Below are 23418 nucleotides of genomic sequence, written 5' to 3' on the forward strand. Positions count from 1 at the left end.
GGTGGAAATAGGAGATAAATAGCTGATTATATACGTTAGCGTCGGGACGACGCTAGTACGGAAGGGGGATAGTGTTACGATCCTGCCTCGGACAGGGTTATATAGCCTACTCTATAGTTCCTTACACCTTAGCGGAATAGAGCACTCTATATAACACGCCATCTACTCTACCCTGCTCTACTGCTCTGCTTTATAGAGCATAACAGAGTATATAGAGCAACCTGTATACACTCATTATCTATTAAGTATATAGGTAGGTAGGACGACCTTAGGTAGTCCTACGTTTAACTTAATTAGTTATTCTAACAGTCTCTTTAGTATACACTACTTTATATACTACCTGCTTTACTTCGCTTAACACTCCGCTTTATAAGTCTAACCCCGTAACCTATTATCTCCTCCTAGATAGTTAGCTATAACAGATATCTAGGTAGTATTTCTACTAGTCCTTTATAAATTCTCTCGCTTACCTTAGACCTAAAACTTTTATAGTAACTATAAGGCTCTTAACTAACCTCTTACTTAGCCCTACTAGTAGAACTAAGCCGTAGCTATTAGATTAGGACGTGTAATTTAACTACGGAAACTTACTAAGAGTATAGGTAGATACTAAAGTTTCGGCTATTAGGATCGTATACTATACTAAAGCGTTAATCTCTAGTATTATCTACTTATCCTTAGACTCTACGTCGACTTTATAATAACTACTATAGTTTTCGATTATAAACGTCTTTACCGCCTATAAGTTATAGAAACCGCGGAATAAGACTACTCTCTTAGAGCTATAACCTATTATTCGGATATATACTTTTACCCTAACTTAATATTATAGATATACGTTATAAGTATTTATTCTAGAGATCTACTAAATACGATAAATATATAGCAGGCTATACGAGCCTATATCCTTTAAGTACTATATAATACTCTTTATTCTTCTTACGACGTATCTTCGTAAATCTAATTTAATCTTATTCTAGCTTAGTATAGATATACGATCTATAGAGACATTATCGTATACTTATCCTTCTAAGCCTTATATAGGTCGGATAGAAGTACGTATTAGAGAATTACGCTACGGATTTAATTTCTAATAACGTATAATTCTTTATTTAATTATAAGTTATTACCTACCTATAGTAGGGAGTAATCTGAACGCTACACTTTTTTATATACGTACCCGATATTCTCGGATGTTCTACGAGATTTATATATATACTAAAATACCGGACGGTCTCTTAGCTCTATCTATATCCTCGATAGATGCTAGCGCTTCTATATCCGTTAGATAAGTTCTCTTACTAGCTTAAGGTTAGATCGACTACTTAAAATTTCGTATTATTACGAGAGATTACGTCGGCGGTTTTAGTAGTAATATCGTAGGTTATAAGACATCTAGTAACTACATTTTACTCGAATATAAAGGTAATAGAGGGGAGCTTCCTTATAAAAGGAAGATAGTTTATAGTATAGAAACGAAGAATAACTTACTCTCTCCTAATGCCGATCCGTATACCTCGCTTTAGCTATAATTATAAGAGCCTAATATTAGCTAAGGTTCTATACCCTATCCTAATTACGTTTCTTTATCTTTACCGTATATTTTCGTTAGCTCGTTATTATTACGAATTAAACCGCGATCTAACGATTAAATAGTAGCCTATAATATAAGGAGATTTTACTAAGGGGGAAAAGGAAGAGGACGAAAGGTCCGTCCTCTTCGTACGACGCTTGTGTGCGCCAAGTCGGGGAACTCCCGGCGTCAGCCGAGGTCAGGATCGCTACTTTAGCAAGACCCTATAGCAATTCGCGCGTTATTAAGATAACTCCCTCGCGCGCCCGACGCCCGAAAAAATTAAAGTCCCGCGCGTCGCGCACGGGCCAGCTAAACTTCTCCTTACGCCGCCTATAGTACCCGCTATAGCCGAAACACCCCTACATTCTTTTCCCAAAAAAATTCTGCCGCGAGAGTTGCGTTGTATAAAGCTCTCGAGGAAGTAGGAGTCTAGACCCTCGCCTAATAACTGCAGACTTGTCGAAGCCACCTGTTACGACCGGACGATGGCAGCGAAGCGGAAGCATAGCCGAGCGAGGGCGGTGACAATGCCTTCCACAAGTGGTGTCGCCATTGAAAAACCTACAGAGCTCAGCAAAATTACTTCCGTTAACAGCAACAAGAACCGCTATGCTTCGTCGAATGTCGTTTTCAGTTCTGGCACCAGCACGCCGATCCGTCGGATACCCCACGATTCCAACACATCACTTCCACAGTCGTTGCTGCCTACGGTCTTGCAAGACACAGCTGATCCGGGTACCACAGGCGAGCGCGAGAAGTATCTTCTCACAGTTTGTCGTGCTCTGATGGCATACGGCGCACCAACTCACCGACTCGAAGAATACATGTACATGACAGCAGAGGTTATAGGTCTGAGGGTGGAATCGTTCTATCTGCCAGGAATCATGGTCGTCTCCTTCAACAATACGATTTGGCGTAGCACCGAGGTCCACATCGTAAAGACACCACAGGCTCTCAACCTTGCCAAACTCTACGACTCACATCAAGTCTATAAGAACGTCATTCACGACAGAATGACCATCGAGGAGGCCACCCACCGGCTCGACGAAATCATGACTAGTACGGACAAATACCCTCGCTGGTTGTGCGTCATCATGTTTGGCCTTGCTTCTGCATGTATCGGGCCAGTATCTTATGGTGCAAGGCCGGTAGATCTGCCCATCATCTTTCTTTTCGGATGCTTGCTCGGTTTCATGCAGCTAGTCATGGCCGAAAATTCGGAGCTATACGCTCACGTGTATGAAGTATCGGCAGCAATCTTGATGACATTCCTCTCCCGCGCCATTGGATCGATCAACTATGGCTCTGGTCGCCTGTTCTGCTTTTCCGCCATTTCTCAGGCGTCTTTGGTTTTGATACTCCCGGGTTTCATTATCACGAATAGCGCACTGGAACTGCAATCGAAGAATATTATCTCTGGCGCCGTACGCATGGTATACGGTATCATATTTGTAATGTTCCTTGCCTTTGGTTTCACTGTTGGAATCACGCTGTATGGCGCAATGGACGAGAACGCGACGTCTGCGACAACTTGTGAAGCGCAATGGCCGTTCTGGTGGAAAGTGACCTTTGTCATACCATTCACTTTCTGCTATATAATTATCAACCAAGGCAAGTGGAAGAAAGTCCCTGCAATGCTGGTTCTGTCGATGATTGGTTGGCTCGTCAACTACTACGCCGCACAGGGAATCTCGAGAGGAGCGCACGTTTCGAAGGGATTTGGATCAAGCATCCAGCTTGCGCAAATGCTCGGCGCTCTCGCCATCGGACTCGTCGCTAACTTCTACTCACGGCTGGGTCAAGGTCTCGCTGTTGCTTTGTTGCATCCCGCGATTTTCATCCAAGTTCCTGGAAGTTTTGCTGCATCAGGCAGTTTGATCAATGCTGTGGCCAACGCTGACCTTCTGACAAAACATAACTCTGGAAGTGACTCGCTTGGTACCGTACAGGACAACAGCTCCTTGACAAACGCCGCCCTTGCAATGGTGGAGATTGCGATTGGAATCACCGTCGGTATCTCAATTAGTGCGCTGTTGGTATATCCCATACGCAAGAAAAGAAGGAGTGGTCTGTTCAGTTTTTGAGATTCTGCATGTCATGAGGCAAAATTGATGCTACAGATGTGGTCGAAGAAATCTTGAGTTGCCACGATACGTTAAGCCATGCATGGTCTAAATCATGTTCGCTTCCACAGCTCAGAAACCGCTAAAACGCAGACTCTTTTGCTAATAGTCGAGAGGGGATTTTTTGCGGGTCGTGCAGGCATCTGACCGGACGCTTGATTGCGCCCACTCGCGGTTGTGCTTCCCAAATCCTGCTCTATGGTGACCTGCTCTGACTTCATCGAGCCTATCTCTACAAACCATAGTTCCAATGAACTGTTGGTCTGTTGAGGGACTTACCGACATTATCGGCAAACTCACCAAGGTAGTTACCTGTGACGGGGTTAGCAAGATATCGAGCATGGAGGGGAACGACGAGACATGCCTGGAGGACCATAGTTACACACTGTAAAGTATGGTGGAGTGTAAGGTCCGACATTGGCAAGGCCTTTAGGGCAGTACTGGGTAGCGCAGCCGACCTTCGAAGTACCCTTCCAAACAATCTGGGAAAAGTGTCCCCAACTGCCAAAGTTGGACATGTCAGGTTGCGCTTGCCCGTAGAGACCGTTGAAGTGTGAAACCTCGTTGTTGTAAAAGAGCTCCGTGATGATGGCTGTTATGTTGTCTGCAGTAACACCAGCAGCTATATTCTGACCGTAACCACCACCGTCGGTTGTTGTATTGTGAGCATAAACACAAGTAGAGGCGATCTTTGCGGCAGTCGATGCGAGAGCATTATCCCAGATGAGATTGCTGGCGGAATGATTTGCACGGTGGACGTTGTGCGAAACAAGAACGCGCTGCTGATAGGTAGTGGCCTTTGCCGGAGCCGCCGATGACTTTTGGGTACTTGAGGTCTTCGAAGTACTGCTAACCTTCGAGGAAGTAGTTGCCAGTTTCGTCGCGATTGGTGATGCTTTCGCCGTCGAGGTTGTTTTAAATGAAGAAGCCTTCCGAGTCGAAGTGGTCTTTGTAGAAGTAGAAGTAGTAGCCCTCTTCGGTATGTGGACAACCTCTGGATCACCGACCTGCGCGGCCATAACAGGATAGCCGATCTCATACTCGACGCCATCTCCGAGGTCCACTTTAACCGGACTGGCGATACTGCTGACAGCCAGCGCGATGCCGAGGATGAGAGTACTGGTACGCATATCAATATGTGGTGTGGCTTTTGCAATCGTGGCAAGGATGATCGGTATTGGGTGGAGCGATTTGTATCCGCTGGATTACCAAGTAAAGTTGATTCGCGCGGGACGAAATCTGCTTGTTGAGATTGCTACTTGCAGTGTTCTTCTTGTTGAGATTGAGAGAGAAGAAGGATGTTTATATGTGCTTCTTGTATCAGAGTCCGAGGCAAGACCGCACACAATATTGATCTGCAATAGTACCGTTGCACGACTTTTGAGAGCAGATCTTACATTGTACCTGCGTAGGAAAGAGTGTGAATTACAGTCTAGGTCTTCTTCACGGAGATGGCGAACCGTGATGTTTCTGAACGGCAGAGAGCCGTTGGAAAAACACAACGGACGAAAGCACACTTACCAAATCTCCTTCATGTGGGAGTTGAGTCTGCACTTCAGAGACTGTGTCGTGCCTTATCGTGAGCGCGCCAGCCTGTGTGACTAACGCTATAGCAGATTATATGGAGGGAATAGGAAAAGGTGCCGCCATCAATCCCAAAAGGAAGACCGAATTTGCAAATCCTGGAGACATTCAACGTTCTCCGCAAGCTGAATTGATCGCGGCCTTTCCATCGCGTGCTCGAGCCGCCGTTGCGAATACCGGCGCATGAAAGACACGGAATCTCCATGCGGGGCTTCATGTCGCTCGCGGCTCATCGCCTGTCTGTTTAGGCAGGAATCGGCGACTGAACAGCGAAGGGATGAGCGATCGTCTGCGTCGCTTTGGAGCACAAGTGCGTAGGGACTCTCAGCAGTGACTTGAAGGGGAAGAAACATCATCCGTCTGATTCTAGCGTGGGAAGAAACATCCTCCGTCTAGTCCTAGAGTGGGCTAGGCCATGGTGCTAGACTGAAGATGACTTGCAAAACAAAAGCTGGGCAAATCTTGTCACCGAGAGACCCTCGAGGATTAGAAATGTCGGTGCAGTGCCAAGCCGTGGAGGTGATCTCTCAGCTGTGTCGAGCCGAAAGTCGCCTTCGTTGACGTCAACAAGCTGGAGTGTCGGGCATCTCGTGCAAGACCCAGTCAGCGACCAAGACATCAGACACACGCAACAAAGACATGTCAGTCAAATCAAGAGTCGCAGCAGTCACGGGCGCCAACAAGGGCATTGGCCTCGCCATCGGTAAGTCCGCTTTCCGTCACTCTTCGCAATCCACTTCTGACGCGCAAACAGTGCGCAATCTCGCCCTCACATACCCGTCATCGCCTCTTCGCGACGGACCGCTCCTCATCTACCTCTGTGCACGCTCAGCCTCTCGAGGCGCCGAGGCAGTCAAGACGCTCCAGAACGACGCACAGCTCAAGAAGGCAAAGGTCCTGGTTGAAGACGGCGGCGACACGACAATCACCTTCCGCGAATTCGACGTCAGCGACCGGTCCAGCATCCACAAGTTTCGCGACTTTCTCCGCAGCGAGCACCCCGACGGCATCGATGTCTTGATCAACAACGCCGGCATCGCCATGGACGGCTTCAACGAGGACGTCGTCAAGCAGACGCTCGCGACAAACTACTACGGCACCCTCGAAGCCACCCAGTCCATCCTCCCCTTGATTCGTGACGGCGGCCGTCTCGTCAACGTCAGCTCAATGGCCGGCAAGCTCAACAAATACACGCCCGAACTGCGCGATGCCTTCATCTCGGCCTCCAAGTCAGGTGTTGCCGACTGCACCTCCCTCATGCAAGACTTCTCCAAGGCGGTACAGGACGGCAAAGAGAAAGAGCTGGGATGGCCATCCGCCGCATACGCTGTCAGCAAGGCTGGCACCACTGCCTTCACAAAGGCCATCGCTGCCGAAGAAGACAAGAAAGGCAGAGGCGTGCTGGTCAATGCCTGCTGCCCTGGCTACGTCAACACCGACATGACAAAGGGCAACGGCGTCAAGACCCCTGACCAAGGCGCAAAGACACCAGTCATGCTCGCTCTCGAGGACATCGCTGGCACCTCGGGTGGCTTCTGGCAAAGCGAGAAGATCATCGAGTGGTGAGAAACGCTTGTGCGATACATGCAGAGCACGCAATACATAATGATAATGACTATCACGAATCCGTCCTTCCTTGTATTTACTATGCTCTGGATCATTTCACTTTCCATCGAAGCTCGACTAGCGCATGCAATCGTCCTGAGATCGAAGACTTGAGGAAGCCTTGTCTGTGCAGCAGCTCGCAAGCTGACTCACAAGGACATCTGAGAAGTTCGCATTCGAAGACGGAAGATTGACCTGGCAGACGTGTTGACCACCCAGTCCGCTCAGATCGCTCAGTGGTACCTCTGCGCTGATGTCGCAAACAGCTTGCGATGTCGGACACGACGCTGGATGTATGGCTGAACAGCTGGTTGTTGATGCCATGGTGAGAAAAAGACGGTCGTATGGAGATGAAAGTCTGATCAGTCAGTCCAAGATCGGATCGTCTGTTGTCTTCCATGCCCCAATCGCTACCCAAAGCTCGGCTTACATCATGTTTCGCAGGCGTTGGTTCAAAGAAAGCTGGGAACTTTCGACCTGCTGCAGCACCCTGACCACTTGCATCAAATACTTGGATTCCGTCGTCGTTCAGCGGCAATGCCCACGGCCGTTCCGCAGCCAAGATCTGGTCACCCCATCTTGGCTGTAGATTTACGCAAAGGATTCTCTGGCGCTTCGCACTTTGCGCGGCTACTCCTCTCGGCAGGCACGTAAGTCGGTGTTACCGTCATTATGTCACGATGCGGTGACTCAATCTTCTCCACGTGCATCGCGAAACGACAACGACCTCTCGTCTGCACTTTCGTGGCGCCTATGCATCTTCTCACGTTTGCGTCGCGATATCCAACCTCGATTGGGCTCGCCACAGGATCTTCAGACAGTGAAGCGCGATTGAATACCTGCGACTATACATCCTTCCGCTTGCAGTTTCGACCAAGCATGCCGAGTATCTGGGGCAATTCTCTCAGCGAAGCAAGGATGGGCTAACTCCTGTCTGCCACACCCGTCAGATCAGTATTGATGCTGCGTCACTATCTCTTCAAGTCAAGTATTGCTACTTGTCGTCCCCAGCGTCATCCTGATCACATCGCTCTGCGTGGTCTTGGTCATAGGAGACAACAAGAGATGCATCAAATTGATTGCTTGAGTATCATTCCATGGAGGTGACGAACGACGAGTATCATGGTATGAATGATCAACGACCCATTCTCTGGCACCTATGGTCTTCCGCCTGGAGGCACTGGTCATCTCGTTTACACACCGTATACCGTGCGCTACAGAGGTCACTTTACTAGCGATTCCGACGATGCTGACGAGGAGATCGAAGCGCGCTACCCTGGTACTGAGGAGAAAGGAGTACTAAAGGGCAAACGAGGTGCTGTCCTTGTTCTCAACTGATTGAAGGTTGCCCGCATTACAAGCTCAACGGGACTCAAAGCCAGGCACGAGCTTGGATTGCTCTCGGACACGAGTCATTGTAGGAAGTAGTGCATGACAGACAACCACAATCATGGTGTACAAGAAGTCGCGCGAGAGACTTCGTCTACTTGCTTTGATATCGTTCGAACTCTCATGACGGGTGCTCTCTCAGTCAGACAAAAGCTTCTCAGCACCCTGGTGTTCGAATGTCACAATTACCTGCCTGCATCCACAGACAACAAATATGTTACGAGAATAATTTGAATGAATCATGTCAACTACATCATGCTGCCAACAAGAACTCTACGAGAGAGATTTCCATGTCTCTATCTTCCACTATACTCTTCAATGACGCTTCTCGGCTTCATATATTGACCCAAAGCCTTGTACTCGAGGTCATACCCAAACGAGCGTGGCCCACCAATACTAATACCTTCGGGTGTAGTAGTCCAAAGTGGCGAACATGTTATGCCAATCACAGTGACATAATAACCATACTTGAACTCCGGCACTCCCAAAGCACAACCAGACCCAGAATCCAGAACCGCAATGAGATCAGGCACAAGCGCAAGATACTCCTTCTCTCCCGACTTTGATGTGTGTTCGGCGAAGATGTTCTCATTCTTGAAGGGTATCTTGAGTGTGCCGCCGCTTCTCATGGCGGGCATGCGGTTGGCAGCGGTGGTGGCTGCCCCCTCTTCGTCTTCTTCCGTCCCGGTGATGGTGATTGACCCGTGAGAGTGGCCCTTATACACTCGTCGCTCGACTTGTGTAATCTTGCCGCGGAACAGTATGCGAGCGCTTTCGGATCCTCCTGCCTCGTTGACAATTGCTTCTGCCACTGTAGACATTGTGTTTGTGGCTTCTGCCAGGGCGATACAACGTCCGATGCGCCAAGCGAGCGACATGGTGTTCAACACTCCGGATGTACGCACCCTCTCGGTTGTTGTGGGCTTCGCTGCCATGCCCACTCGTGAGCCCATCTCTGAGCATGAGGCACGCAAGGCTCGATCGACGATCTCATCGTTCGGAGCCTTGGTCATAATGATTGTCTTTCCATCTCCAGAGTCAATTACGCATGGTACGAGCTCTCGAGGATGATGTACGGCCAGAGTAGTCTGCCAGTAAGTCGGATAGGCGCGGCCCATGAAGTCAGCATCAATCACCGGGCAATCAAAAAATCGAGATGATCCCACGAGCAGAGGCTCCATACCATTAGCGCCGCCGATCTCCAGACCCATGACTGCATCCAGCTTGTCGTGATGCAAATAGTCCATGAGCTCTCGAAAAGCGCAGACTGTTTCCAGGGACTGCAGGCGCTCTACTGACACTGACGGCGATCCCATATGACCTCCCCAGTAGATCAAGGCATCTTCAGGAAGGCATGAGACGTCAACGACGCGCATCTTGTGTCCTTGACGAAGCATCTCGCGAAGCTGAAGTCGCGAAGCTGCAGTTGAGCCGCCGCCTGCACAACCCAACACGTAGCACCCTGCCATATTGTTAGCTTTTGGATAAAATCCTTGGAATTTGCGTCGCTCTTACCTTTCGAGATGAAGTCAATATCCGTCTCGGAGAGCAACCATTCCGCATTTCCTGTCATCACATTCTCGACTACTGATGGCACATAAATCTGAGGAACTACCGACTGGACCCCGATACTCTTCGGAGCACTCTTCTTCACGTCCTCTTCTTCATGATCAGTGTCTGGCTCATCCTCATCGATTGTGTCCTGGTGCTGGGCGGAGAGGTCGAGCTCGCCCACGGCCTTGACGATCGTCCTCAACTGATTAGCGACATACGTGACGGGAAGACTTTCCACTTCCGCAATCATGATACTCTCTGGTATGGCGCCGGCATTGATTGCTCGCTGTATTGCAATATCTTTGGCCTTTTGCTCAGCCTGCTCGAACGTTTGACCGGAAACATCTTGGATTGTGTCAATCACGCCGCCAACCTTGGATATGGCTGCTCCAACCGCATTTGCGACATCGTGATATGGGGGAAGCTTAAGCTCAGAGGCACCTCCGAGAGATGCAGGGGCAATGACTGCGCCACCGCCGACCAGTAGCACGGGCATTGGATCGGGCGAAGTTTTGATGACATCAATGGCCCGCTCTAGTAGTGTCCTGATACAGCGCTGCGCTTCAACCACTTCTGTCGGTTCCAAGTGGCTCACTAGGGCCCTGTCACCAATCTTGGCTTGACCCGACGCGACTGCAATGTCAGATGCAGTCACGATATCGCCTCCGAACACAAGAGCGTCTCTTGTAAGATAGTGGCCGACCGAATCTGGACCTATATTTGTCCTGCCATCAGAGTCCCGTCGTACCATAGTACCTCCTCCAAGACCTATGCTGTGCAGGTGTGGCATGGCGTAATTCATTCTCACTCCAGCAACCGTCACGTACGATGCTGCTTGCCGAGGAAGTCCAGAGGGCAACAAGACCCCGACGTCACTAGTTGTTCCACCAATATCGACGACGATCGCCGATGATTTTCGCGTGTCATGTCCAGCAAGGTAAGCCGCTCCACGCATCGAGTTGGTCATGCCGGAAGCGAAGGTACGAATGGGAAACTTCGCAGCGGATGCTGAATCGAGAAGCGTGCCATCGTTTTGTGTAAGAAACAGTCGGCACTTCAGATTCAACGCCTTCATTGCACGACGGAAGCCACCGACGGTTCGTTTTGCGTAGTCAAGAATTGCTGCGTTCAAGATGCTAGCGTTCTCTCGCTCGAGAAAGCCGATGTTGGCGACCTGGTGAGAGCAGACGACCTCAACTCCTGGAAGTTCTCTGAAAACGATCTTTCGGACCTGTTCTTCTTGCTGGAAAATCTCATCGATAGGCGAAAACACTCCAGCGATGACGACTGAGGAAAGACCGAGAGCTTTGATCTCGGCACATCTGGCAATAACTTGAGACTCCACGATTGGCGACTCCTCAGAACCGTCAATATGAAGACCGCCATCAACATAGCCAACATAACCGTTGATGATCTCTGCAAGTCCTGGTGGAAAGTCTGAGAAAGGTGGTACCTCACGAAGAAAGCTTTTGGAGAGACGAATGATGGCAACCTTGTTCAAACGACGTGCATCGTGTTCGATTGCTGCGTTGATAAAGTGTGTGGTACCCACAGTCACACTCACGACGTCTGAAGTAGACAGCCGTGAAGTCTCGAGTACCGTACGTATGGCAGTCTCGATGCCCTTCGTGACATCTGGTGTTGTCGGTGTCTTGAAGTGAGCGAGTAGACCTCGCGTGTCTGTTTGTTGTTTCGATGTATCAATTGCAACAGCATCGGTGTTGGTGCCTGAACATAGTCAGCATCGATTGATCCCTGCGGTCCAGGGACTGATTTTGAAGCAATTGTTCGTACCTCCCACATCAACACCAATACGAACGCTTCGAACGTTTGAAAGCGAGGTCATGCTAGGCAAGGCTTTGGTTCCAGCTATCTTGGTTGGTAAGCTTGGTCTGGTCAAAGATCATGAGCAGGAGCAACGTGAGGAACTTGTAGGTTTGGCGTCGGCGAACCTCCGAATGGGGAAAGTCGCGACAAGCTTGAGCTCCGGCGGGGCAGCTGCTGATCAGGGGTTGCGATACGCCCAACTCGACGTCTATCTGTGGGGTTGGGGTAACAAGCAAGCGATAAGATGGACTTGCTCGAATATTGGGGTAGACTTCCCGACGCCGTATCAAAAGTTTCCCGCGAACAGTTGGCCGACGGCGAGCTTTGCACGTACTTGGGCGTGTGAATTTGACTATCTTCGCCCCAAGCGTATCGCTCATAATGACGCTCAGCTAGAGTTGTCATTCTAGCGCCCTTATCATGATCACGACCTTATGAACTACCAGAGCTTATAACGACCGCGATAAGCTGATACCTTAAACTTCATGGCCTCCGATACACCACGCTCTGCCCTTGGTGGCCCCGCCGGACACTGCTATCGCGGTTGTTCGACGTTCGCTGGGTCCACGATGCTCATAAAGCAGGCCGGTCCTACATCTAAATTACCAACACCAGACACCACACAATGACACTCAGGAAAATAAGGCAGCATCTCAAAGTGCCAGAGGGTGAGGACCATATCTCCAATGTATGGATCAATGACGATATCCGGCCTCTTCCACCACACAGACGCACTTGGTCACGATGGGCGTGAGTTAAGCTGCCAAGTGCTGCCTTCAGGATATAGCTGACCACGGATATCAGATTCATCTCTTTCTGGGCTATCAATCAGATCGCCCTCTCCAACTGGCAACTCGGTGGATCTCTCGTTGCCACTGGAATCTCTGTTTGGCAAGCAATCGTCGCCATTATCATTGGCAAGATCATTGTCGCAATGGTAGCGATCGCAAACGGCTACGTCGGTGCTACCTGGCATATCGGTTTCTGTGTTGTCTCTCGCTACGTCTGGGGCATCCGAGGACAATACGTAGCTCTCATACAGCGCATCATATTGAGTCTAGTCTGGTTTGCTGTGCAATCCTGGACCGGCGGCCTTTGTGTCCAAAACGTCCTCTCTGCGATCTTCCCGAGCTTTCAGCACATGAAAAACCACTTCCCAGCGAGTGCAAATCTGGACACGAAACAATTTGTTGGGTGGATACTGTTCAATGTCATCATGGCTCCGATCATCTACATCAGACCTGAGGGCATGAAGCATGTCATTCTGTGGATGACCGTTGTGTCCGGTATCACTTTGGTATGTATGACGATCTGGGCATTGTCTGCCGCGAACGGTGCAGGTCCTTTACTTAAGCAAACGGCTTCCACCAAGACTGGTGAGGAACTTGAATGGAACATAACTTTGGGCGTGACTACCGTCATTGGTAACATCGCCGCCGGCTTGGTCAATCAGATGGATTACTCGCGATTTGCCCGACGTCCTGGTGACCAGGTGTTTGGCCAATGGATCTCGATCATCGGTCTGGGAATCATCATGCCACTCTTCGGCTGTCTTACATCCTCTGCGACGCAGAAGATATACGGAGAAGCACTTTGGTAAGCAGCGATATCCGCGTGCATACACATATCGAATGCTAATTCTTGTCAGGAATCCTCCGGATATCGTGCAGAGATGGTTGGACACTGATTACAACGCAAAGTCACGCGCAGCCGCGTTCTTCGCAGGCTGTGGCTTGGTAACATCCCAGCTGGCTATCAACACCATCGACAACGCTTTCTCTGCTGGCATGGACATTGCCGGCCTCTTCCCCAGCTATATCAACATCAGACGTGGAGCATACATCGGTCTGATCTTCAGTATCGCTCTCTGCCCATGGCAACTGCTCTCCTCAGAATCGACTTTCATCAGTGTTCTTTCTGCATACAGTGTATTCCTTGGACCAATGACTGGCATCATGATCTGCGACTACTGGGTGGTGAGAAGAGGAAAGCTGAAACTGTCAGACCTGTACCACGGCCGTAAGGATGGCATCTTCTACTTCTGGCACGGTGCGAATTGGAGGAGCTTCACAGCTTGGATATGTGGGTGGAGCTATCTCATACCGGGCTTCGTCAAGGCAGTGGCACCTGAGATCAGTGTGCTTTAGGGTTTCCTGTCGATGTGATGTCTGGTTGATAAACATGGTTGCTAGGATGACCTTGTCAATGAGATCGATGACGCATGTACCCCGTTGTTGCCAAGACTTCACGCTCTCCTCCAGACTTTGTCGCAACCTTTCTTGCCGACTCTGTCGCAATTGATCATCCTAATGGGCATCCCCAGGTACGTGCACATACTTGCGCCACTTCGACCACCTTCACCCGACCAATATAAGTCGCGAAAAAGTCGACAAGCAGAGTAAGAGACAGCAGCATTGGGGTCGTGTGCTGGACATTGAAGGATGGAGCCCGGATCTTCCCGGAGTGCGCACCGGGAAGAGAGCCAAGTCACGACAAGCTTTGATTTCAAGTCTCGTGCAAGGCTTATATCGCGCAAGCGATGTCACCTTCCCGATTCGGCATACTGGCCGTTTCACTCGACCATATTCCCGCCATACAAAGTCGTCCCTTGTTCCCCGCACCTTCGTGTTCGCGATAACACCACTTGATCACGGATCCGTATGTGCGGCATTGTATCAATGGGACACGCGTCCAGCTGACCCTATCTTCTGTGTATGAGGCATATAGATAGACGTCCTCGGTCGTCTTTGCCCACCCTGCTCCTGCCTACTCACATCGGCAGAACACAAGATGGGCTCACAGAATCTCGCCAACCTCGCTCTCGATGGCGGTGATCCTCGGGAGCCCAAGAACCCAGCATTGTTCGCGCTCGATCACGGACACGAAGTTGACCATGGCGAAGGCTTCACCATTGAGGCAGCTCTCGTTCACAATGACCCGTCCATCCTGTTTGAGGAGTACCTTCATTATGCTGCCATCACTCGAGCGGAGGAGAAAGAATACGAGAAGACCATTGAGAAGAAGCCTTTCACACTCTTGGGTGCCATCAAGAGTCGCTTCTCGAAGGGACATGTGCACAACGATCAGGGGAGCGATCACGAGAAGTCGAACTCTCAGCAGCTCACTGCAACGACTGTGACCGCTGCAGATTGGAGACGCGCGTCCAGAGCAACGAGAACCGCGAGCTGGAGCTCAATCTTCTTCCTAATTACTACGGATATTCTTGGCCCCACAGGTGCGCCGTAAGTATTGAAGTCTTTATCGCATAGTGTGCGTTAAGTCCGGGAAACTGATTGTGACAGGTGGGCTTTTGCAAATACCGGCTACGGTCCTGGTGTCGCTTTGTACACTGTGTTTGGAGGATGTGCTGCTGCATCTGGCTGGTATGTGTATCTTGTGTTCTTGGGCCTGGACTCCGACAGATACCCGATTCGCGATTTTGGTCAAGCCTTCTTCAGGGTCTTCGGCTCTAAGATGAGACATCTCGTCAACATTCTTCAAAGCTTCCAGATGTTCCTGCTAGTCGCAGTTCTGATTCTCAACAACGGTGGATCCATCTCCCAGATATCAATTGGCGACAACGCAAGAAACGGTAACGGACTGTGCTTCATTGTCTGCCTTCTCATTCTCACAATCATTGGATGCGTTCTTGGCCAGATTCGTACCTTGCAGAGATTTGGATGGCTTGCCAACATTTCTGTGTGGACGACTGTCATTTGCTCCTTCTTGGCCATCGGCGCTTCTGCTGTCTCGCCACCGAATTACGCAACTATGTTCAGTTCCTTTGGAGGAGCTACATCAGTTTACGGCAACACAAACTTTCCAAAGAACACTGTTGAGAGCCACATACCTATCCGCACGTTTGGAGGGACTCCACCGCACGGCTTCGCCTCGGGCGGTACTGGTTTCTTAGGTAGTTTCCAGGGCATCGATCAGATTGTCTATGCCTATGGCGGTGCCATGCTGTTCTTCAACCTTCTTGCCGAGATGCGAAACCCTTGGGACTTCTGGAAAGGTATGCTTTGTGCAGACGTCTTCATCTACCTGGCCTATATGTTCTTTGGCATCTTCCAATACTCGTATCAGGGCCAGTACACATACAACACCGCAATCCAAAGTGTCAGCGCGTATGGATATCAGACTGCTGGTAACATCTTATCTATCATTGGTATGTTGACTGTCCACTTACTTGTCCGCCACCTTATACTGACTCTCGATAGGCGGCATGATCGCTGCTGCGCTCTACGGAAACATCGGCATCAAAGTAATCTACAGCAATGTGTTCATGGAGCTTTTCCGTAAGTCAACCGCCTTCCACAGAACGTCACTTCTTTTTAGCGACTGATCAGGATTCAGACTTCCCACCACTCACCGCCAAGGCTGGCAAGATGATCTGGGTAGTCATGGTCCCTGTCTACTGGGCTCTTGCGTTCGTAGTCGCTGGTGCCGTCCCAGAGCTCGGCGATTTCAGCAGTCTGGTCGGCGCGTTCTGCATCGGTAATTTCACCTACACATTCCCAGCGCTTCTCATGATCGGCTTCCAGGTCAAGAAAGGCGCAATGCTTCCTGACGAAGGATTCGATGAAGCCACTGGGAAGTACGTGCGTCATGACAGTGGTGTCAAGAGATGGATGCGAGGCTATCGTAACACTTTCTGGTTCACATCTGCGAACATCATCTACTTCCTGGGTGCATTGGTGGTTTGTGGTTTGGGCTGTTATGCTGCGATTGAGGCCTTGATCACGGCTTTCAGTGGTGGGAGTGTTGCAACATCTTTCAGCTGCAAATCGCCGTATGCTGCATAAGACATGAACTTGAGTAGAAAGATGTATCTCGCTTCGGTTTTTGTAGTCCCCCACTTCCATTTCAACGATAATCATACATATAACACAAGATGTCGAGATACCCCGGAAAGCGAGACATTGGCCCACAAGATTGCAGAATACGCAGGCATCATGAATTTTTGCCCTGTAGAGGGGGTGGAACATGTGTTCGACCTAGCTTTCGATCCTAAGGACGTCGATATAGATAGAGCCAGTGACGGGAAACAAAACACGTCGGATGGACGGTACGCATTGGAACATGCGTTAAAAATGCTGCGAGACGTCAACAATTGAATGGCTATATACATGGGAGCTGTCACAAAATCTCGGTCCCATCGTGGTGCCACTGTGCTCTCCACGCCATGTGCTGTGATCAGAATCTTCCAAGCACGTCGGTATGTCTCAATGAGTTCTGCGCATACTGCAGTTGACAGTCTTATGAGCTAAGAATGACGCTCACATCGATGAACTCTGACTAACGTCTATATGCGAACGCATGGTCGAGTATGAACCGAACCCTTTTGATCTGTAAGTGTCCTTCTCCACATAGTTGAGACTCGTGACGTTCGCGTCCCAAACAATCTCTTGCGGATCTTGTAGAGTATACACTGGCCACTGAGCTGAGGTCGCATTTTTCTCCATCCAGCTGTTAGGATCGCGATCATGCATGAAGGATGCCCAGGTAGAGCTCATGAGAATTGCAAGCTGCTGGTACGAATCGGGCTGATCTAAAGGTGGAGTCACGCTACTCAGTCCAAGAGTGTTGTTGAAGACGTAGGGAATTTCCTCGGCATGCGGAACACCGGCTAAGACTGAAGTACCTGTGGATCTGGTGTTGAACCGATAAGAGTATGCAGGTGTATCTCCGGCTGTCCAAGCTTCGCATGTGCCGCGACGGTTGGCCACGATGCGTACATCGCCCCAGTATGCAGCGCTTCTCCGATACATGGCACCTCTTGGATCATTTGTAGTTGTGTTCCCTAGCTCGTCGACACCAGGAATCCAGTACTCAGGCTCATCTGGGTAAGCTGCGAGCAAATTGTTGAGGAAACTCTCTCCAATTGATGGACTTGCGCCAGCATATCCAGTAGACTCTCCAGGCACTTTTCCAATCATTGTCACGTCTGAAGCAAAGTCCTTGGCTGTGTTGACCCCGACAGGAGAAAATGAGGTGCCCTCATCACTGTTTGCGCCATCAATGATCGGTACATGGACGAATGCACCATTGGCCAATTGCTGACTGCCCCATCTAGCGATGAAGTCGCCATCAACAATGGGCTGCCAGTTGCTCCCCTGTGTCGAGTTGAAGAAGTTGTTGATGACGTTGTAGTCGGCATGGCGAAGACAATCTAGCGTATTGATAGCGGCACCACAACCAGTAAGATTGACCAGGTTGTTGTAAGCTGGTTGATATGCTGCCTCAACATCGAATGAGAAGTAGAATATTGGGTTGCAGGATTGCATGATCGCAGCCCAGAACAGGTTATCGTCTCGGCCATTGTAGGCTGTGAGTTGGAACCCGACCGAAGCCGCACCCGCAGATTCACCCCAGATTGTGATTTTATCGGCGTTGCCACCGAAGGCTCCGATATTCTCCTTGATCCAATGCATCGCGAGACGCTGATCTCTGAGCGCGATGTTAGTTTGTCCCTGACCAGAGACTTCTTGCGAAGCAAGGAAGCCCCAGCCGGACAGACGATAAGCAATTGAGACACCAATTATTGGCTTGCCGATCCGAACAGAGTTTTCGACAATGTGACTGAGGTTGTACCCAGGCATACGGGTGCCGCCAGTTGTGAAGCCACCTCCATGAATCCAGAGACCAACAGGTAGGGGAGTATTTTCATGTCCCGACGGTCGGATGACGTTGAGATAGAGGCAGTCTTCTGACAGAGGAAGCTCCGACTCTCCAGCTCCGTAACCAATACAGGCTGGAGCATACTCAATCGCATGATACAGACTGTTCGCGAAGGTGGTGTTCAGCGATTGCGGGATTCGGAAGCGAAGATCATCGATCGGCGGCTGCGCAAATGGGACCCCAAGAAAGTGATCCTGGTTGAAGTTTTCTGAGTGTTTACCAATGATAGTCCCGTTGTAGACTCGGACGATGGCCGAGTTATTGGCCTCACATGAGAGCTGTTGGAGATCTGGCATCTGCTGTTGGAAGAAGGCATATGAGGTAGTCAAGCCAAGGAAGGCTGTGAGCTGCTTGATCCGCATTGTAAGTGGATGGGTCTGGCCAGGAATTTGAGTGTGATCGAGTTCACATGTGTGCGGTGTTCCCACATTTATACCCCGAGAGTTGGCCTGATCATATGATTAGAAGGGCGTGAATCTCTTTGCGTGACGTTTTTGACTTGGTGGATCAAGGGTCAATCCGTGTTTTGGTAGGCATCGATATTGTCTGGTATCGAGCTTGGGGTAATGGGGGTATGAGTAAGCGATGATCGAAAGATGAGTTAGTTGGGATAAGAACCTTATACCCGAAGGGGGGAAGGGGTCGCATACGGGTCTTTCAAATTGTCGCTGACGCATTCCCTGGAGGGCGCGAGACGAGAATTCTCTGAAGACAGATGAGCATAGGTGACGGGCACGGTACAGAGCGAGAAAGGCAATTTGACGTCCGGGAGACATGACTAAGTCACAGTTGGGCCGTGCGCTGACGCACGCGTTTAACCTCAGCCATTCCATCAGCGAAACAAGCGCCGCTGGTCTACAAACGCGAAAATTGACCTAAAGCGTTCAAAAGCTTGACTTTGATAGTACTGAGCTAGACGAATGCTGGAGCAAAGAGAGTACTTGGATTGATCTTGGTGGGATGGACAAATTGCTTCCATCTGTGGTGAGGCCGGGTCCAAGACCTGCGTCAGGTAGCGAACTGTCGGACCCGCTGGTCACTATGGAGAGAACCTGCGTTCTAGCGGCTTTTCAGTCGAGGTTCTCAGTTCTGTTCGATCTTGCTGCCTTCGATATAGAGTTCCTCATAGCCGAATGTGCGGCGCGTTTCTTGAGCATCGATAAACGCAGCTTCATCAGGCGCGACATGGGATTTGTAGAAAGGATCCTTGAAAGCGTCCTTTAAAGCATCGATGTTCGGCACTGTAAGTTCGACGTAACCGTCAAACTCGGCTATATGGCTGGAGCCTTGTCCGAACTCGCACTCCTCTCGAAACTGCGATGGCGTGTGATACTGTTGCCTCAAAGTCAATACCTCAGTGGTGTATTTGACGAACATATTGACTAACCTGAACGTATTTGACGACGCCGTGTTTGACAAGCCACTGGTTGACAACAAGCGGATGTTTCTCAGACCAGTACCTATGAAATTCGTGTTCGGTAATGTCGGACCTTCGCTTGAGAAGCGTGGTGAGCTTGTACTGCCTGTGCTTAGCCATTGCGGTACAAGAAGTCGTTCTTCGACACTTGTGTGGAGAGCTTATATGGATTCCCTGATAGTCAAGATTTTCTTGTCTGCTCGCTGCTGAAAACCAGACACCAGCCAGTTCACGGCGTCGGCGTCTCCATTTGTATTGGGCCACTCGCCTCGGCGTGGGTGCAGCTAGATAGCCGGAGCACGGGCCCGGTGACGCCACATCGGCCACTTAGTCATTCATCGGCGAAGTCATGCCTATCGTATTTTCTCAGTGATAAAGCCATCCCGCTAGGAGAGCCAGTCACAACATTGTTTGCGCACCGTGCTGTCATGCGTGACCTCACAAATGCGGTAGAGGAGTCGGAAACACCACCCAACGTCGCCAGTAGTCGTAGATCACGTGTCAGATCGAATTTGAGCGAAGAGCAACTCCGGCGCAAGCGCAATGTCGACCGTCGAGCTCAGCAAGCTTTTCGCCAGCGAAACAAGGATCACACAAACCGCTTGCAAGAGGAGCTCGATCAATTGCGCACGAAATGGCGGTCGAGAGAGCACGAACTACTCCAGGATATCCAACAGCTCCACGAGCAGAATCATGTTCTTGTCCGTCGCTTACAAGACGTCGCTTCCCTTGCTACATCCACAGGAGCTACCGTGGATCTATCTCGCCTCTCCGGAGAAGCTGTTGCTATTCAAAGGCTCAGCGACGATCATAGCACTCAGTCCACGAGCCGCAATGCCGCCTCTGAGTCTGTTGAACATCGCACCGCTAGTCCACTCGACGATGACTTGATTATACAGGAGGCCGGGCCGCCGACGATTACAGGCATCACAAATCCCTCCATACTCCAGGAACCAGTCCCTGCCTCGGATTTCGGACGTGATACGAGTCCCCAGGTTGCCGAGACCCACTTCACGTCTAGCAGAGTCGACCAGGCATTCTCACTGCGAGGTTCGCCTGAAGTGTCACCTAGCGCGCTTGCCCACCAGAGCCCCAATGAGGCCGTATACACCAGTCTGCCATTGCACATGTCTCCCACATGCCCTCTGGACCATATCCTGCTTGGGTTTCTCACGAGCAATCGGACCATGCATTCTAACGGTACTTCCTCGGAGCTGCTCGCTGGACCTGAGAAGGCTTCTGTGAGAGGCTTTGTCCACAGAAACTCCGACCTCTCTAGCCATCCGATTAGTAAAGTCATGTGTGAGATCATGTCAACGTACCCCTCGGTCGGCAGAGCTGAACAGCTTGGTTTGTTTTATCTGATGCACCAAACAATGAGGGTATCTACACAACTCTGCTCGTTGGTTGTGCTTTTGCTGATCGTTCTAGTGGCTGGTAGTTCCTGTGCGGCCAAGTTACATGTCCATGCCCAGCTGGCTGCGTCCGACTGTAACGCAGATCACCGTTCCCCATCCCGCGTGGATTGACAACGTTCCTTGGTATGTCGAATCGGAAGGAAGCGTTCTCAGTCGCTGATCAATCGTTAGGCCAGAAGTACGAGACAAAATCATCATGTGCCCTCACAGATATCCTTATGAGTTGTGGACGGCCAATTTTACACAGACCGTCAAGGTGGGTTGGCCCTATGAGATAACCGATGCTTGGGTTGAAAGGAATGGCGATTATGTCTTGCACTCCATATTCGAAAAGCATGTTCGCAGACTGGAGAATTGGTCCGTTTCGCCTCAATTTGGGCAGGCCTTTCCCGACCTGATGCCAATCATGTTACGCGAGCAGTGAATCTCGTCCGAGCCTACTGCGTGGCGTTGCTCAAAGGAGTACAAAATATAACGCAATGAGTAAGGGCAGCCAAGACCAGCGTGATCTGTCTTCAATACGAGCGCTGACACAGCGCCTGAGGCTTGGCAAAGATCAGCCCTGGCGCCACGTGCGGGCAGTTGGACTTACTCATGCCATTAGCCTCTGGACGTTGACGAAGATCCACCAAGATGCCAGATATCATTTGACGTCAGACTTCCTGTGTGCAAGCTTGTTACCGATCCCCATGAGATACAGGCACAATCGTGGTGATGTCGCGCCACTGAAATTGCCTTCGGAGCCTCGCAGACGATCGTTTCGCAGCTCTAGTGCATGAATAACGTCTTTCTCAACCTCTTTGCTTTGTAATGCGACTTCACTGAAATCTCTGGAAAAGAGTCTTATTATCAGCCTCAGCTGACTATAAAGGCTGCATGTGCCCTTGCAACTGCGTGACCGTTCAGCAGCGACAGTATTCACGATGACGTCAACCACCCGTACGTTCACCCCTTTGAAGATAGGGTCCATCGAGGTCTCTTCGCGCATAGCAATGGTCAGTCCGACCTCTCGAAGGTGTTCATGGGGCTTTGAACTGATACAATCAAGGCGCCACTCACTAGGTATCGCGCTTCTGCTGAACACATCCATCAAGATCTCGGCAAAACCTATTACGCCCAGCGCGCTTCTCCCGTCCCTGGAACACTTCTCATCACAGAAGGTACCATCATCTCTGCGAGAGCCGGCAATCAGCATAACGTCCCAGGAATATACACTCAAGAACAGATCGACGCATGGAAAGTCATTGTTGATGAAGTACACAAGGCAGGCAGTCACATCTACCTCCAACTTTGGGCTCTCGGTCGTGCTGCCGAGCCAGAAGTGCTTACGAGAGAGACCGGTCTTTCTCTGAAGAGCAGCTCGGCGGTACCCATGGAACCAGGCGGCGACATCCCCGAAGAGCTGTCAGAAGAAGAGATCCTGGGGCTCATTGCCGACTTCGGTCGTGCCGCAAGCGCTGCTGTACACCAAGCTGGTTTCGATGGTGTTGAGATACACGCAGCCAACATGAGTGATCTGACGACGAATACAATGGACATTGCTGATGGTATTTTTACCTCCAGGGTTATCTCATCGACCAATTCACGCAGGATACTTGCAATCAGCGTAGCGACAAGTGGGGCGGAAGTATCGAGAATCGCAGTCGCTTCGCTCTCGCGGTCGCCAGAACCGTTGTTGACGCTGTCGGTAAGGAAAAGGTTGGCCTCAGACTTTCTCCTTGGAGTTCCTTCCAGGGAATGAAGATGGATGACCCAGTCTCGCAATTCTCTCACCTGATAACCGAATTACGTGCTTTCGAGCTTTCCTACCTGCATCTAGTCGAATCGAGAATTGCTGGATCTACTGATTGTGAAGACGAATCGGCTGATGCCAACAAGTTCGCTATCGACATATGGGGAAACACATCTCCGATCCTCCTTGCTGGTGGCTTCAAGCCGGACAGCGCCCGCAAGACTGTGGATGAAGTATATAAGGATCGCGATGTAGTCATCATGTTCGGTCGGTACTTCATCAGTAATCCTGATCTTGTTTACAGGATCAAGTCGGGCATTGAGCTCACCAACTATGATCGCTCAAGCTTTTACCTGACTGAAGATCCTCATGGCTACACGGACTATGCCTATTGTACTGAGTACAACGGCCAGATTAAAATTTAGACTTTCTCAATTTTGACCGATTTGTTCCATTGTCTTGTCTGCTTTTTCTGCATCTGAGCTACTATACGTTGGTAGAATGCCATCTCG

General features: G+C 50.2%; 10 protein-coding genes across 10 annotated transcripts; 6 read left to right on the forward strand and 4 right to left on the reverse strand.

Annotated features, from left to right (window-relative positions):
- The first annotated feature begins 1951 nt into the window (after positions 1–1951).
- AUEXF2481DRAFT_38972 (uncharacterized protein) lies at positions 1952–4014 on the forward strand. Its single transcript, XM_013489076.1, has one exon. The coding sequence runs from the start codon at positions 2104–2106 to the stop codon at positions 3658–3660; it is 1557 nt and encodes a 518-aa protein (XP_013344530.1). The 5' UTR covers positions 1952–2103; the 3' UTR covers positions 3661–4014.
- Positions 3796–5030, reverse strand: AUEXF2481DRAFT_652107 (uncharacterized protein). Its single transcript, XM_013489240.1, has 2 exons — positions 4064–5030; positions 3796–4011 (listed from the first exon to the last, which is right to left on the reverse strand). Exons 1-2 carry the CDS (start codon positions 4827–4829, stop codon positions 3932–3934), a joined length of 846 nt encoding a protein of 281 aa, XP_013344694.1. The 5' UTR covers positions 4830–5030; the 3' UTR covers positions 3796–3931.
- An 892-nt stretch (positions 5031–5922) lies between these two features.
- On the forward strand, positions 5923–6849 carry AUEXF2481DRAFT_64829 (uncharacterized protein; the record flags this gene model as incomplete). The annotated part of the gene is made up of 2 exons (XM_013489197.1): positions 5923–5986; positions 6038–6849. 2 exons carry the CDS (start codon positions 5923–5925, stop codon positions 6847–6849), a joined length of 876 nt encoding a protein of 291 aa, XP_013344651.1.
- Positions 6850–8573: 1724 nt separating this feature from the next.
- AUEXF2481DRAFT_46721 (uncharacterized protein) lies at positions 8574–11677 on the reverse strand (the record flags this gene model as incomplete). Its single annotated transcript, XM_013489163.1, has 3 exons — positions 8574–9739; positions 9793–11559; positions 11626–11677. 3 exons carry the CDS (start codon positions 11675–11677, stop codon positions 8574–8576), a joined length of 2985 nt encoding a protein of 994 aa, XP_013344617.1.
- A 606-nt stretch (positions 11678–12283) lies between these two features.
- AUEXF2481DRAFT_64822 (uncharacterized protein) lies at positions 12284–13805 on the forward strand (the record flags this gene model as incomplete). The annotated part of the gene is made up of 3 exons (XM_013489195.1): positions 12284–12408; positions 12463–13254; positions 13307–13805. The coding sequence occupies 3 exons, from the start codon at positions 12284–12286 to the stop codon at positions 13803–13805; spliced, it is 1416 nt and encodes a 471-aa protein (XP_013344649.1).
- Positions 13806–14448: 643 nt separating this feature from the next.
- On the forward strand, positions 14449–16463 carry AUEXF2481DRAFT_4173 (uncharacterized protein; the record flags this gene model as incomplete). The annotated part of the gene is made up of 4 exons (XM_013488932.1): positions 14449–14900; positions 14961–15826; positions 15879–15956; positions 16015–16463. The coding sequence occupies 4 exons, from the start codon at positions 14449–14451 to the stop codon at positions 16461–16463; spliced, it is 1845 nt and encodes a 614-aa protein (XP_013344386.1).
- Positions 16464–16937: 474 nt separating this feature from the next.
- On the reverse strand, positions 16938–18635 carry AUEXF2481DRAFT_46724 (uncharacterized protein; the record flags this gene model as incomplete). Its single annotated transcript, XM_013489164.1, has 1 exon — positions 16938–18635. One exon carries the CDS (start codon positions 18633–18635, stop codon positions 16938–16940), a length of 1698 nt encoding a protein of 565 aa, XP_013344618.1.
- A 390-nt stretch (positions 18636–19025) lies between these two features.
- Positions 19026–20134, reverse strand: AUEXF2481DRAFT_38979 (uncharacterized protein). The gene is made up of 2 exons (XM_013489077.1): positions 19727–20134; positions 19026–19671 (listed from the first exon to the last, which is right to left on the reverse strand). Exons 1-2 carry the CDS (start codon positions 19874–19876, stop codon positions 19423–19425), a joined length of 399 nt encoding a protein of 132 aa, XP_013344531.1. The 5' UTR covers positions 19877–20134; the 3' UTR covers positions 19026–19422.
- A 50-nt stretch (positions 20135–20184) lies between these two features.
- On the forward strand, positions 20185–21598 carry AUEXF2481DRAFT_28633 (uncharacterized protein; the record flags this gene model as incomplete). The annotated part of the gene is made up of 3 exons (XM_013489021.1): positions 20185–21138; positions 21188–21297; positions 21346–21598. The coding sequence occupies 3 exons, from the start codon at positions 20185–20187 to the stop codon at positions 21596–21598; spliced, it is 1317 nt and encodes a 438-aa protein (XP_013344475.1).
- Positions 21599–22097: 499 nt separating this feature from the next.
- Positions 22098–23331, forward strand: AUEXF2481DRAFT_46725 (uncharacterized protein; the record flags this gene model as incomplete). Its single annotated transcript, XM_013489165.1, has 3 exons — positions 22098–22169; positions 22223–22660; positions 22738–23331. 3 exons carry the CDS (start codon positions 22098–22100, stop codon positions 23329–23331), a joined length of 1104 nt encoding a protein of 367 aa, XP_013344619.1.
- Between the last annotated feature and the right edge of the window lie 87 nt (positions 23332–23418).

The sequence above is a fragment of the Aureobasidium subglaciale genome (assembly GCF_000721755.1).
Source record: "Aureobasidium subglaciale EXF-2481 unplaced genomic scaffold scaffold_8, whole genome shotgun sequence".
In the NCBI taxonomy this organism is placed as follows: domain Eukaryota; kingdom Fungi; phylum Ascomycota; class Dothideomycetes; order Dothideales; family Saccotheciaceae; genus Aureobasidium; species Aureobasidium subglaciale.

Coding starts and splice junctions, on each gene's coding strand:
- AUEXF2481DRAFT_38972 (XM_013489076.1), top strand. CDS start 2,104: ATGCCTTCCACAAGTGGTGTCGCCATTGAAAAACCTACAGAGCTCAGC.
- AUEXF2481DRAFT_38979 (XM_013489077.1), bottom strand. CDS start 19,876: ATGGCTAAGCACAGGCAGTACAAGCTCACCACGCTTCTCAAGCGAAGG. Junction 19,672..19,726: donor GCGTCGTCAAATACGTTCAG/GTTAGTCAATAT, acceptor TTGAGGCAACAG/TATCACACGCCATCGCAGTT.
- AUEXF2481DRAFT_652107 (XM_013489240.1), bottom strand. CDS start 4,829: ATGCGTACCAGTACTCTCATCCTCGGCATCGCGCTGGCTGTCAGCAGT. Junction 4,012..4,063: donor GTGTAACTATGGTCCTCCAG/GCATGTCTCGTC, acceptor ACCCCGTCACAG/GTAACTACCTTGGTGAGTTT.